Raw genomic sequence first — 14926 nt, forward strand, 5'->3', positions numbered from 1 at the left:
AAGCATCAGTTGGCTAGGCTCTGCACACATTAAGTGCTTAACAAATAGGATTTCAATTGGATTATTTGACCTTTGCATCCTCCCCAGACTAGCAAACAGGGGCTCTGAATATGTAGGTGCTTAATAAATAGCGGTTAAATGGAATCATCTCAAATTTTCATCTTCCCAACCCCAAGTCTAAGGCTCTGCATACATTAAGTGCTTAACAAATATTAGTTGATTAAACTTCGCAAATAGTAGGTGCTTAGTAAATGGTTGTTGAATTGATGTGTTTCAACTCTGTATCTCCCATGGAGTTCTGCATACAGTTTAATAAATTTTGGTTGAACAGGCTTTGCACACCACAGGCACTTAATGAAGAATTCTTGAATTGGACTATCTTAACTCTGCATCTCCCCCAATCCTTAGTAAAGAGCTCTGCATGCAATAATCATTTAATAAATGCCTATTACCTAGACTCTGCATACAATAGATGCTTAATAAATAGCTGCTGGATTGATTTATCCCAACTTTGAATTTTCCTTAGCCCAGAATACTGTTTTTAAATACATCAGGTACTTAATGTATGTTATTTGGACAGGTTCTGTACACAGTAGGCACTTAATAAATTGAATTGAATTGCCTCAACTCTGTACTACCCCCTTAAACTGAACACAGAACTCTATACACAGCAAGCATATAATAAAAGTTACTTAGACTCTGTACACAGCAGGTGCTTAATAAGTAGTTGTCATCACAACTTTGAATCTCCTGAAGGGCTCTGAACACAGTAGATGCTCAGTGCATATTACTTGGACTTGCTGAGTGAATGACTTTTAAATGAATTATCTGACCTTTACATCTCCCTCAACCCAGAACACAAAGTTCAGCATATAGTAGGTACATAATGTATGTTAGACTCTGTGTACAGCAAGCACTTAATAAATGAATTTATTTGAATTACCTCAAGTTTCTATCTCCACCAAACCTGATTACAGGCCTTTGCACAGAGTAAGTACTTAATAAATGTCCACTGGCTCTGTGTACAGTGGGTGCTTAATAAAGTGACTGAATTATCTCCCAGTCCAGAGCACCAGATTCTGTATACATTAAGTACTTAATAACTATTTTAGACAAGCTCTGTACATAGTAAGTGCTTAATAAATAATTTCTTAATTGATTTATCTCAACTTTACATCTCCCCCAAACCCTACTTCAGGCCTCTGAACACAGTAAGTACTTAATAAAAGTTAGTAGACCATATTTTATGCAGTAAACATGTAAACATTAAACAGTAAATGTTTAATAGTTGTTGAATCGGCTTACCTCAGCTTTGCATCTCCCACAGCCCAGGGCTCCATACACAGTAGGCACTTACATAAAGGTTAGTTGGACAAGCTTTGAACACAGTAGGTGCTTAATAATTGGTTGTTGAATTATATGTCTTAACTTCATATCTCAGCTTTGATGTTTATTACCTGTGTGATCTTAGGCAAGTCACTTTCCTTCTCTGGGCCTCAGTTTACTCATCTGTAGAATGAGGGGCTTAACATAGATGGCCTCTAAGATTACTTGATCCTATAACCTTATAAATTCTTCTTGTCTCTCACCCCAAGAACAGGGCACTGCACACAGTAAGCACTTAACAAAGGTTAGCCAGACAGACTCTGTACATAGTAGGAACTTAATAAATGGTCATAGAATTGAATTATCTCAACTTTGCCTCTCCCCCAGCCTCTTAAGTCTTCTCTCTGTACATAGTAGGCACTCAATAAATGTTAGGAGGGCAGGCTCTGTACACAGTAGGCATTTAATATCAACTGTGCCTCTCCCCCAGCCCCTTAAGGACTCTGTACATAGTAGGCACTCAATAAATGCTAGTGGGGCAGGCTCTGTACACAGTAGGCATTTAACATCAACTTTGCCTGTCCCCAGCCCCTTAAGGACTCTGTACATAGTAGGCACTCAATAAATGTTAGTGGGGCAGGCTCTGTATACAGTAGGCATTTAATATCAATCTTGCCTCTCCCCAGCCCCATAAGGACTTTGTAGGCATTCAATAAAATGTTAGTGGAGCAGGCTCTGTACATAGTAGGCATTTAACATCAACTTTGCCTGTCCCCAGCCCCTTAAGGACTCTGTACATAGTAGGCACTCAATAAATGTTAGTGGGGCAGGCTCTGTACACAGTAGGCATTTAATATCAACTGTGCCTCTCCCCCAGCCCCTTAAGGACTCTGTATATAGTAGGCACTCAATAAATGCTAGTGGGGCAGGCTCTGTACACAGTAGGCATTTAACATCAACTTCGCCTGTCCCCAACCCCTTAAGGACTCTGCACATAGTAGGCACTCAATAAATGCTAGTGGGGCAGGCTCTGTACACAGTAGGCATTTAACATCAACTTTGCCTGTCCCCAGCCCCTTAAGGACTCTGTACATAGTAGGCACTCAATAAATGTTAGTGGGGCAGGCTCTGTATACAGTAGGCATTTAATATCAATCTTGCCTCTCCCCTAGCCCCATGAGGACTTTGTAGGCACTCAATAAATATTAGTGGAGCAGGCTCTGTACACAGTAGGCATTTAACATCAACTTTGCCTGTCCCCAGCCCCTTAAGGACTCTGTACATAGTAGGCACTCAATAAATGTTAGTGGGGCAGGCTCTGTACACAGTAGGCATTTAATAGCAACCTTGCCTCTCTCCCAGCCCCATAAGGACTCTGTACATAGTAGGCACTCAATAAATGTTAATGGGGCAGGCTCCGTACACAGTAGGCATTTACCAACTTCAACTTTGCCTTTCCCCCTGTTCACCCTCCCTGCGGATGGGGGCTGTGTTGCCAGCTGGTGGGGTGGTGCTGTTAGAGGGTAGGGAGAAGGGGGTGCACCTTCTAGGGGCCCGTGGTTTGCTAAGTCCAGTCCTAGAGAAGGACTGGAAAGGGGTCCACCTCCCTACCTCAGACCTACCTCCAAAGCAGCCCCACCCTGGGGAAACTACTTAGTATGCAGAGACTGTTGCTAAGTCGTGGCTGTCTGAACTACCAATGGTAGTTAGCTAGTGGAGAAAGTTCTGGAACGCAGCTCTGTCTGGCACTGCCTCCTTCCCCCCACCCCCACCCCCACCCCCGCCCGCCCTTCTCTGGTGTCTGAGGCTGTCTTCTCCCACTGTCCAGTAAAAAGAAAACTGGGGTTTTTTTTTCTGCGCACTTATGCCACTTTTCCTAAGGTTCTCTGACCTTGCCCCTGCCCCCCTGTGCCCCCTGCCCCATATAAGCACCCAGACTTATGTAGGTCTGGTCAGTGTTTTGTTTTTAATCTAAAGGGGAGGTGGAGATGGGCTTTACTTGTCCAAAGACAAGCCAGGGGCTGGGGTAGAGGTGGGGAAGAAGCCCCTGAGATGCGACAGAGACTGGGAAGTGTTTTGGGGAGCCTTCTCCCTCCCAAGCCCACTAGAGGCCTGGGGGTCAGGTCCTTGTGTCCCTGAGCCCCTTCTGGTGACACCCCCACGGATGCTCCCTGCTGTCTCTTCCAGTTGCCCTGTCCATCAGTCCCTCTTGCTCGTTCCCTGTCCAGAAGGCTCTACTCTGGCCCCACTAACAGGTGCTAGCCTGTCCCACTAATGACATGTGTCCCTGTGCAGGTGCTGAAAGACCACCTAATTGGTATCACCCTCAAATCAGGGGGCTAAGGAAGCTCCAGCGCATTTGTGTACACTGCTCTAATGATTTCATTTACATACCAAATGAGACCCTGGAAGAGAGACTTCCAGGGCTCTACATTAAGCCCCAAGGCAGGATTTCACTCCTCTCCTGTCCCCTCTCATCCATCCCCACCTACCCACCCCACCCCCCGGGTCTGGGGCAACCCAGCTGCCAGCTGTGGGGCTGAGCCACAGGGTGCCCTCAGGATAAGGCATGAGTGTGTATGTGTGTGAGTGTGCGCAAGGGATCCCAGGTGTCCCAGGAGGGCACCTGCCAAAAAGGCAGACTTCAGGGGAAGGAGAATGTCCTCTAGGGGGCGGCAAGCAGAGAAGGGCAATAGAAGAATTGAGCAATCCACAGTGACAAGCCAGAGCTAGAAAGGACCAAGCCCTTCATTTGACAGACTGGTAAACTGAGCCCCAGAAGGGGCCCAAACCCAAGCTACCCTGGCTAGTAATTTCCAGAGCTGGATTTAAACCTAGATAGGTCTCTGGGAGCCTAGTCTGAACCTCCCTTAGCTCCTAATTCTCTTTTCCTCACCATGATTTCCCTTTCCCTACCTCCTGATGTAACTTTGGGGGTCAACCCAAGAATCCCATAGTAGGAAAGGGAGCCCCTTTGAAATGAGAGAAGATGACCAGAACCTGAGCCAAGGGAGGGAGGACCACCAGCTTTGAGGGAGGCTGTCAACACTGAAAGACGGGCAGATGACAGTCATCATTTAGAGGACAGAATTGAAAAAAGACGAAAAAGGCTCTCAAAGGTGGACTCGATTGGAGCTCAGCTTCCCCCTCACCTACTTTCCCAGGGAGTTATTTTCCTCAATCCTTATGCTAATTTGGGGGGGGGTGCCTCCTCCTCCTTAACACCAGCAAGGTCCATCCTACTCCAGACCCTCCCCCAGGCTCTAATGGAGCTGCCTCCAAGCAATATCATTCCACAAACTGAAATACACAAAGCAACCCAGGGACCCATTAGCCAGCTGCCAAAATAAATCTTTGAAACCATTCTGGGTTTTCATAGAACAGGGAAAACCTGCAACTATAACAGGTGGGCTTCTTGTGCCATCTGGAGCATGGACCCTCCCTAAGTCCCCAGCTTCTCTGGCCTTGAGCTAGCTATATGTTTTCCCCCATCTCCTGTTGGTCCTGCAGCATTAGCAAGCAGGTTAGTTTGGGCCCTCCTTCCTCTGAGCTTGGGGCATTAGGGAGAGGCATCCAAGACCCTGGGCAGTATGTCCAGCGGCTTAACCATTTGCTGATCTCTCCTTACTGGCCAAAAACATCAGGGCCAATAGGGCAGTTGCACATCAGACATCCCCCACCCCCTCCCTTTTCGACTGAGAAAAACACATTTTGCTCACACCCTCGACTGCCTACATCCACACCACCTCCTTCAGCAGAAGAGCTCCCAGTCTCCTTTAATATCGAGCTGGTGCCAAGATGCCATCTGAAGGAGTCAGGGATTCCCTCAATAGCCCCCCCCCCATGATTGCACCCAGCAATTCCTCTGCCACCTGCCTCTTTTCATCGGATGCGGTTCCTTGGGATCTTATTTATGGGTATTTCTCAGGGACATTCAGTGACAGAGCCAGGAGGCCAGACGCCACTCAATCATCTGCTTCCAGAGGCAGGCAGCTTCAGAAAATACACTTCTGTCCTTTCTGTTTGACAAGGGGTTGTTGCATATGTGCAGCTGTGGTCAGAGGATCATAGATTTTAGAATTGAAGATTTCGAATTGGAGATCTAGTCTACATACCCACCTACTCTCCTCCCTGTTTTATAGATTAGCAAACTGTGTCTTGGAGTGATGAAGTGGCACGTCATGGCCAGAGCTGGTTAGTAGCAGGGGTTCTAATTCGAACCCAAGCCTTCTGATTTCAAAATTAGAGCTCTTTGCGCTACATCAAGACATCTGCACTACCAGTCCCTTGATTACTGAAATACACAAAGGGATAAAGATTGTACTCTAGCACATGTAGCCCTGGGGAGGCAAAGAGAGCAGCCCCCCTCCTGAAAAATGGTCCATGTCATACTTCAAACATGCAAAGAGTGCTACTCACCCAATGTTAGTATGACATGAGCTGGGAGCTCGGAGTCAAACAGGGAGAATTTGCTGCAGCTAGACATCACCACTCACTCTCTGGTTTGCTCCTCACAAATCACTGTTGTGGTCTGTGGCCATGAAAGAGAGGGAAATTAAGTGGCCTACCTAGGGATTGGACACCCTACTTTGGGTTTCAAGCAACCAAATCAGGCACTGAGAGTGAGGCACAATGAGAATGAAAATATGGCATCCTTGTGAGTGGGGACTTCAGATGCTGGTTGAGGAAATAGGCCACATGCATGTGAAATGCCTGAAGCACCATCAGGGAAGTGCCTCTGTTTCTAACTGAAGTCTCGCTTGCTACAGTTGAAACCTATTCCCTCTCATCTGTTCCTCTGGGGAGTGCTAGAAACCTACCATTTCCCCTGACTTACCTGCAGAAGAAGGAGGACCCTTCCTCAGTTCCAGGTTGCAAATGTGACTGAGTCATCTTTGTCTCCTCCCACGCCGCACACACTCATCACTCCCCCCTCCTCTCCCTGCCTCCTCTCCCCGCTCCCTCCCCTCATCCCTCCCAGTCTGGGAGATTTTACTGCAGAAATTTCTAGACTCCATCCCCTTCTTCCACACACCCTACTTCAAGCCCCCATTACATCTTGCCTGGATCACCTGGAATATTTTCCTAGCTGGTCTCCCTATCTCTGGTCTCTCCTCCTTTCTAATCCAGCTGCCAAAATAAGCTTCCCAAAGCACAGCTCCCACCATGTCCCTCCCTTCTAGGAACCCTCAATGGTTCTCCATTGTCCATCAAATAGAAAGTCCTCAGTCTGACATTCAAGGCCAGCCCTCCCTGATACCACAATCAGGTTCTCACCTATCTTTCCAGCATTGTCTTTCCAGCATTATTTTACATTGCTGCCATTCCACACACAGTGTTCTATGCTCCTGACAAAATGGATCCACCAAGCCCCAAAGCCATCCCCACCTTTCTTGTCTCCATGTCTTTGCTCACATCTCCTACGATTAAAACAGGGCACTCTCACTCAGCCCCTCCCCATTGAAATTGGTGGTTCAAATGCCACCTCTTCCCTACAGACTTCTCTGATCTCTAGTTCCCCTTCACTCCCAGTCAGAAGTGAGCTCTCCCTCATCTCAGATATCGGATGGAGTGCAAAGGGCACCAGGTCTAAAGTCACAGAACCTGGGTTCAAATGCTGCTTCTGAGGATTACCACTTGTAATACTCTGAGCAAGCCACTGCACCTACTTGGGCCTCAGTTTCCCCCTCTGCAAAAAGAGGGAGCTGGACTAAATGGGCTGAGGCCCTTGCAAACTCTATATTTGTGATCCTAAATAATTAATTTCTCTGGGCCTCAGTTTCCTCCTCTGTAAAAAGAGGGAGCTGGACTAGATGGGCTGAGGCCCCTGCAAACTCTAGATTTGTGATGCTAAATAATTTAATTTCTCTGGGCCTCAGTTTCCTCCTCTGTAAAAAGAGGGAGTTGGACTAGATGGGCTGAGGCCCCTACAAACTCTAGATTTGTGATCCTAAATAATTAATTTCTCTGGGCCTCAGTTTCCCCCTCTGCAAAAAGAAGGAGCTGGACTAGATGGGCTGAGGCCCCTACAAACTCTAGATTTGTGATCCTAAATAATTAATTTCTCTGGGCCTCAGTTTCCCCCTCTGCAAAAAGAGGGAGCTGGACTAGATGGGCTGAGGCCCCTGCAAACTCTAGATTTGTGATGCTAAATAATATAATTTCTCTGGGCCTCAGTTGCCTCCTATGTAAAAAGAGGGAGTTGGACTAGATGGGCTGAGGCCCCTACAAACTCTAGATTTGTGATCCTAAATAATTAATTTCTCTGGGCCTCAGTTTCCTCCTCTGTAAAATGAGGGAGTTGGACTAGATCCCTCTGAGGTCCTTTCCAGCTCAAACAAAATCTATGATTCCATAAACCGCTCTTGACCCTTACCATATCCTACTGGGTATCAGGGATCTTTGTGACTCCATCTCCCCCACCCCATTCTCACTGGATTATAAACTTGATGATGAAGGGGCAACATCTTAATCACTATTTATCCCCAATCACCTGGCATAATGCTTTCATATTGTAACTGCTTAATAAATGTCTGCTTGATTGAACTGAATTCTAGCACACAGTAGTTGTTCAATTGATTCCTAAAGCCCCACCCCTCCTCCCAAGGCCCACTTCTGGGGGTGGTGCAGGGGCCCCTTTGAGCTGAAGACAGAATATGAAATAAGCTCTGAGTCAAGCCTGCGCCAAACATCCCCCTCCACCCTCCACCCCCCCAACCCCCCCACCCCCATCATCATGCTACAGAATGCTGCAAAGAGGAGACATTGATGGGCAATTTTTCCCCAATGGCTTAATAATCCATGCACAAAAAGGAACCAGAGAAGGTAAGAAATTGGCAGAATCTCTGATTACAGTCCCCTCCCCTCCCTGAATCCTCTCCAGTACAGCACTCTAATTTTCTGCCAATGCCTGATTCTTTTCAAAATAAATGCATATATAATGTCAATAACACACCCCAAACACATGTATACACATCACCTCTAGATCATACCCTCAGACGGCAAAACAAAAAAAAACAGGAAACTACTTTTCCATCTGGCTAGGACTAGACCAAGGAAGGAACAAGGAAGTAATAAGCCAAGGCTCCCTAAAAAGAGGGACCCCTCACCTCCCCTAAAATTGGGGATCCCAATCTGGAGATTATGATGAGCTAATAGATCTCAAGAGGAGCATAACGCAGTTAGTGGAGAAAACACTGTCTCTAGCATCGCATATCCCTTGTCTGAGCCTTTGCTTTGCTACATGTTACCAGGCAAATCACTACATCCATCTGCATGTCTGTTTTATGGATAAATCTAGAATTTTCACAAGGATTTTGTTATAAGGCTCAACTGACGTGGCACAGAATCACAGAATGTTCTAGATACTTCAACTAGGCCAGTGTTTCTCAACCTCTTTTATCCATATTTCAGTCCAACAAACATCTTGAATGTCTCTAAATATACTGAATACCTCCCAGGCTAAAGGGGGAGAGTGAGTTAGGGGGGAAATAGAGGGAATTAAGCTTATTTTCACAGTCAAAAGCACCCCATGTGTTTTGAAACATGCATAATTTCATATTTTCAAATATCACCATCATTATTCACACTGCAGGGGGACACTTGGGCTCCATAGAACACAGAGTTTGAGAAATACTGATGTAGTCTGTCTGTTTTACAGATGAGGAAACTGAGGCACAGAACTAGAATCTGATTCCCATTTGATTACCCAGCTAAGGAGGGGCTCAAACCCAATTTTTGGATACCATTCTTCAGAACACTAGATACCTCACAACTCTGGTTCAAGCCTTTAAAGCAACACGGCTATAGACATGTAAACTACCCTTGGTGGCATCAGTGTCAGGAGACCTATGTCCTGGTCTTGACTCTGCCACATCTTCTGACCCTCATTTTCTCTTCTGTAAAATGAAAGGGGGGAATCTAAGGTGTCTAAGGCCATTTCCATCTCTGCCACTGTGTTCTCTCTTCTAAGGTCTCCCCTGGATGTTACATTCTGTATTTCAAGGTCTCTCCCAGCTGTGACAGTCTCTGTTCTGCATTCTAACTCCCTTCCAAGCTTGGACATTCTCCGCAGCAGTGCAAAGAAGCTCTGGAGTCAGAGCTCCAGAATTGGGTTGTCACGTTTGCTGTCCCTTGTTATCTGTGAGACCCTAAGCAAGTTCCTCATCCTCTCCAGGACTTGGTTCTCTCCTCTGGAAAATTAGGGCATTGAACTAGATGGCCTCTGAAATGCCTTCCAGTTCTAAATCTAGAATGTTCTTAGGCTAATGAACAGCTCAGGCTTCCTCACTGTCCCACAGACAGGGCTGGCCCCTCAGCAAACCTGCAAAGGAGGTGACTTTTGCCTCAGGAGGCCAATCTAGACCTCCTCCAAGCCCCTGCCCCCTCCTCCTATCCTGCGTCACACTGCAGCTGGGCGTAGCTCCTAAACCTGGGTGAACTAGTCCCAGCTAAGGGGAGTGGGGGGAAAGAGGAGGAGGAGGAGCGAGAGGTGAAGGAGGGTGAGGCTCTTCCCTGAAAGGCTTGCACCATAGTGCAAAAAGAAAAAAAAAACACAACAACAAGCAACAACAACAAAAACCCTTCAAAAACCAAAGTAATGCATTTGTGCTGTAATACCTGCGTCACAGGGCTACTGAGGGGGAATGTATATCTAAATGGGGGGGGGGCGGAGAGAAGGGTGTTATTCGTCATAGATTAATATTTAGGGACAGGATTTTTGCTCAGAGACTCTTCAAATCATACTATACCCCTTAGCCTCCTGCCGTGTGTGTGTGTGTGTGTGTGTGTGTCTTTCAGCCTCCTGTCCAGTGTGTGCGTGGGTATCTGTGTGTGTGTGTGTGTGTGTGTGTTGTGTGCCTTTCAGCCTCCTGCCTAGGGTGTGGTGTGTGTGTGTCTCTGGGTGTCTGTGTGTGTGTGTGTCTGTGTCTGGGTGTCTCTGTGTGTGTGTGTGTGTGTGTGTGTCTTTCAGCCTCCTGTCCAGTGTGTGCGTGGGTATCTGTGTGTGTGTGTGTGTGTGTGTGTGTTGTGTGCCTTTCAGCCTCCTGCCTAGGGTGTGGTGTGTGTGTGTCTCTGGGTGTCTGTGTGTGTGTGTGTCTGTGTCTGGGTGTCTCTGTGTGTGTGTGTGTGTGTGTCTCTGTGTCTGTCTGTGTGTGCGCGCGCGCGCGCCTGTATGTGCCTGCGTAGAGGGAATGGGGGGGGGCGGGAATAAAGGGGCAGGGGAAAAACGGCTCTTAATCTTGGCTCTGGCTCTTATTAGCTGCGCAACCAACAATAAGCCCCTTCCCTGGCTCGGTGCCTCAGTTTCCTCATTTTTAAAATGAGGGGGTGGGAGCAGATGATCTCTAAGCTCTGAAAGTCAGGTATTCTCAATCACCAAGCATTGATTAAATGTTCCCTACGTGCCAAGCACTGTGCTAAACTCTAGGGAAATGGGGGGGGAGCGATGCAGAGATGGGGGGGGGGTACAGAAAACTGGCTTTTAATCCTGCCTCTTATTAGCTTCCTGACCATGATCAAGTCCCTTCTCCATGTCAGTGCCTCGATTTCCTCATTTATTATTTATTTATTGAGAGGGTGGCACCAGATGATCTCTAAGCGTCAATTTTTTTTGGCGGGGGTAGGGGGGAGAGGAGAAAACTGGCTTTTAAGCCGGGCTCTGCGTCTTTTTAGCTGTGTGACAAAGAATAAATCCCTTCCTGGTCTCGGTGCCTCAGTTTCCTCGTTTTTAAAATGAGAGGGTGGGAGCAGATGATCTCTAAGCTCTGACAATCACGAAGCATTGATTAAATGCTTGCTATGTGTCAGGCACTGTGCCAAACCCTAGGGGCCTCGGGGGGGAGCAGTTTCGGGTGAGTGGGGCACAGAAAGCTGGTTTTGAAATCTGGCACTGCTTCTTAGTAACTGCGTCACCACCATCAAGTCCCTTCTCCGTCTCCGTGCCTCGGTTTCCTCATTTGTAAAATGAGGGGGAGCAACCAGATGATCTCTAAGATCTAAAAATCTTTTTATTTTGGTGGGAGGGGTGAAAAAATAGCTTTTGGTGCTGTTGTTAACTGTGCGACCAAGAGCAAATCCCTTCCTCATCTCGGTGCCTCAGTTTCCTCATCTATAAAGGAGAGATGGGACTAGATGATCTCAGCCACATCCCTTCACCTCTCTGAGCCTCAGTTTCCCCCTGTGTAAAATTGGGCCAGTGACTTCTAGCTACCCCCCAGGGTTGCTTTGAGGACGAAATTCAATAACACGTATGAAGCAATTTGCAAAGCAAAAGATACCATACCAAGGTTAGAATTTTTTTCATTTTAATTTTTTTTTTCATTTCAGTAGCACCAGTAAATATACCCAAGATGGGTCTTTTCTTCCCCTTCCCCCTCCCTCCTTTTGTCCAGAAGCTCAATCCACTTCCTCAGCACATCAGGAAGGGTCAACAAGACAGGTTTTTCCCCCCTCCCATTTCGACACCCCCCCCCCATCCCCAGGGTGCTTGGTTCTCAGCTTCTGAAGGGAGGTCTGTCTTGTCAGAGATAAATCCCAGTGGATAGTTAGATGCTAATACTGAAGAGGTGAGCTGAGGGATGAGACCTCAGCTCGTATCCCCTTGAAGCCCAATGGTTACCCTCTACCTCCCACTATGCTGGTCACCTAGGGGACCCCTGAAGACCAAGCACCCCATAGCATCTTTATCAATCATTCCTCTCCAGCACCAAGACAAGCTCCTGCCTGGCTCCCATCGACCCCACCCCTTCCCCCCTCCCATCATTCTTGTGTCCACACCAACACTCCACATAGTACCTTTCCACTGCTAACTCCCCCGCCTCCCTCACCTCCCTCACTTTCCCTCCACCCAAACCAGATCTAACCTCCCCCCACTGATTTGTCTAGCATCAGATCATAGGATCTAGATCTAGAAAGGACTTTAGTGACCACTTAGTCCAATCCTCATTATTTTGAGGCTGAAAAAGGAAGGGGGGGTGGGCTTGCCCTAGAAAACATAGTCAATCTCTGACAGAGCTGAGATTAGAACCCAGGCATTCTGACTGTCCTAGATCTTAGCCCCTGTGTTCTGTGGCCCCACAGTGCCTGACACACAGTGGAGGCTCCCCAAACCCTTTTTGCTCCACTGATTCTATTACATAAAAGGAACCCTAAGACGATCTTACAGCCAGCCTTGTCAACAGGTGCTCCTCACCCCTCCAACAGCCCTCTCCAGCGCAAATCGATGGAAGAGCCCAAGTCTGAACATAGGGTCTCCTACATCCCCGCCAAGGTCTCCTCCACAATTCCCCCCTCCCGCCCCCGCCATACTCATGAATAACTGCATCCGATCCAAAGTTGAACAAGCATCAGAGGCAAATTTTCTCTCCCCCTACCCAGTCCTGCCACCAGAGACTGTCAAATTTCCTGAATTTGTTGTCTGAAGCCCTGGATTCAAATCTTTGCTCTGCCACTTACAGTGCGACCTGGGACACGTCTTCTACCCTTAGAACCTCAGTTTTCTCCTCCATAAAAGGAAGGGAAAGACGATCTCTAAAGTGGCTCTTCCATCTAGAGCCTACAAAACTGTCCCCCATAGTCCTTACAAAGGGCTCACTAGCCCCCCCCAAAAAAAAAATTCGCCGATACTTATCCAAGCCCGTCTTTCTCTAACCTCGAACGTTCCAGGGCAGGATCCTTAAAGGAAATCCATAGCCCCAAGCCCTCTGTGTCCCAAAAGGCCACTGGAGAGTCTAATTTCCCCACCTCGTCCCACCTCACTAAGATGCCCCTCACCCGCCGCGCAGCCCCTGGGCCAAAACTGACCAGCCTGGGGAGGGGGAATAAAAGAGAAAACTCATTACCTTCGGGCGAAAGACCCGACAACCGAACCTTGTCAAACGTTAAGGAATTTAAAAGAAAAGGCAATCTTTAAGCTTTTCTTGTTGTGCCCTGTCTGAGATGCCCCCAGCTTCTGCCCTTGCCCTGGGACAAGCAGCTTCAACTTGGAGCAAGCGAGAGAAAGCGCGCAAGACCAACACTAAGCTTTCTCCTCTAGCACCGACGGCAGTGGAGAAAGGCGGGAAGCAACAGAGGAGGGGGCGGAAAGTAGCAGGGGAGAGGGGAGCGATTGGAGGAAGAAGGAAAAGGGGGAATTGGGGGGAAAGGGCTAGGGGGCAGCGGGTGGCAGCAGGGGATAGCCGAGGGCAGCAGAAGGCAGCGGGGGTTAGCAGGGGGCCGGGTGGAGGTAAATAGGTGGCAGGATACGAAAAGGGTGCTAGGGAAGCGGGGAAGGAGCGCCGGAGGGCGCTGGGGGGCGATGGGGGGCGCCGGGGGTTGGAGAGGCTCGGGCTGGCTCAGGAGAGGCTTGACCGTCGTCCGGAGCGAAGCTCGAGTGAGACAGGAGAGCTGCGCGCCAGAGAACCAAGGCTCTAGACGGTGTGGGCGGGGCTTATGGCTCTCACTGATTGGCTGAGAGCTCCTCTGGATCCGCCCAGCCCCGCCCGCCCCCCCTCCGGGAGGTGCAGGGGGGCGGGGTCTCTCTGGTTCCGGCTGCGGTTCTCCAGCCATCCCGCCCCCTCCTTCGCCCCCTCTGCCCCCCCCCCCGCCCGCCGCAGCTCCTGCTCTCCCGGTGCCCGGTACCCAGCGCCTTAGGGGGAGGGGGGGTGAGAGGGGGTGGAAGAAGAAGCGGTGGCCACTGCAGGAGGCAAGAGCCCGCTTCTGGCCCCAGCCCCGTCTTGCGCCTCTCCCGCCACCCGTCACGAGCGGCTCCAGCCGCTCGTGCAGCAGCCGTTTTTCCCGGAGAGGCACATTTGGCCGCCGTTTATGCCTCTGATGCCGTTCCGGCCGCCGGTGCCAGTGCAGCTCCCCAGAAAGCCCAACTTTGCAGCCCCCCCCGCCCAGACGCACTTGCCGGTACCAGCATCTTTAGGTGCGCGGCGGCGGGAACGGCACCAGAGGCACCAAGGACGGCCAAATGAACCTCTCCGGGAAAAACGGCGGCTAGGGCACCATCAGCTAAGGGGGATGCGGCTCCGGAGAAGTGGTGACGGCGACGGCTGCGGCGCTGGCGGCGGCACGAGCCCCTTCGGGACCCTGGGAGAATCAGGCTGGCGGCCGCGGCGGCGACAGGAGCGGACACCTGCCGCCGCCGCCGCGGATCGCGCCACTCAACAGGTCCCAGCCAGGGTCGAGAAGTTGCCCAAGATGCCCCCTTCCCGGTGCCCCTCGCCAGAGCCGAGACCAACGGGTCTCCTCTTGGTGCCCCTTACCCTCCCGAGGCCCCTTGCAGGACTGCAGACCTTTGCCGGGGCTCTGCGGCGAAAGGAGCGCTGGCTGGAAGGCGAAGGAGTCGCTTCCCAATTCCGGAGCGGCTACTTCCGAGCTGTGCCCAGAAGCAAAGCGCTTCTCAGCTCTCTCCCCCAGGTTAAAAGGAGGGGGTTGGACCAGATGATCTTCCCCAACCCCCGCCCGGGGCGGGGGGGGGAAACAACTTCTCTAGTCCGGAATCCCAACCCAGCTGCGTTCTGAGATTCTGCGGTATTGAAATTCTCTTTCCTATATACACACCGATAGCTTAAAAGAGGAGAAACTTCAATTTTTCCAGGAAATGCAGTTATATGGA

At 49.4% G+C, this 14926-nt stretch overlaps 1 protein-coding gene across 1 annotated transcript in view; it reads right to left on the reverse strand.

Moving 5' to 3' along the window:
• Positions 1-13872, reverse strand: part of ARHGAP36 (Rho GTPase activating protein 36) — a 43132-nt gene extending 29260 nt beyond the window's left edge. Inside the window, exons 1-2 of the mRNA XM_036739823.1 lie at positions 13570-13872; positions 13167-13194 (exon numbers count right to left, since the gene is read on the reverse strand). Of these exons, the coding sequence (XP_036595718.1) occupies positions 13167-13194; positions 13570-13872 (331 nt within the window). The remainder of the gene's footprint in view (positions 1-13166; positions 13195-13569) is intronic.
• Positions 13873-14926: the final 1054 nt, after the last annotated feature.

Source organism: Trichosurus vulpecula, chromosome X (assembly GCF_011100635.1).
Source record: "Trichosurus vulpecula isolate mTriVul1 chromosome X, mTriVul1.pri, whole genome shotgun sequence".
In the NCBI taxonomy this organism is placed as follows: domain Eukaryota; kingdom Metazoa; phylum Chordata; class Mammalia; order Diprotodontia; family Phalangeridae; genus Trichosurus; species Trichosurus vulpecula.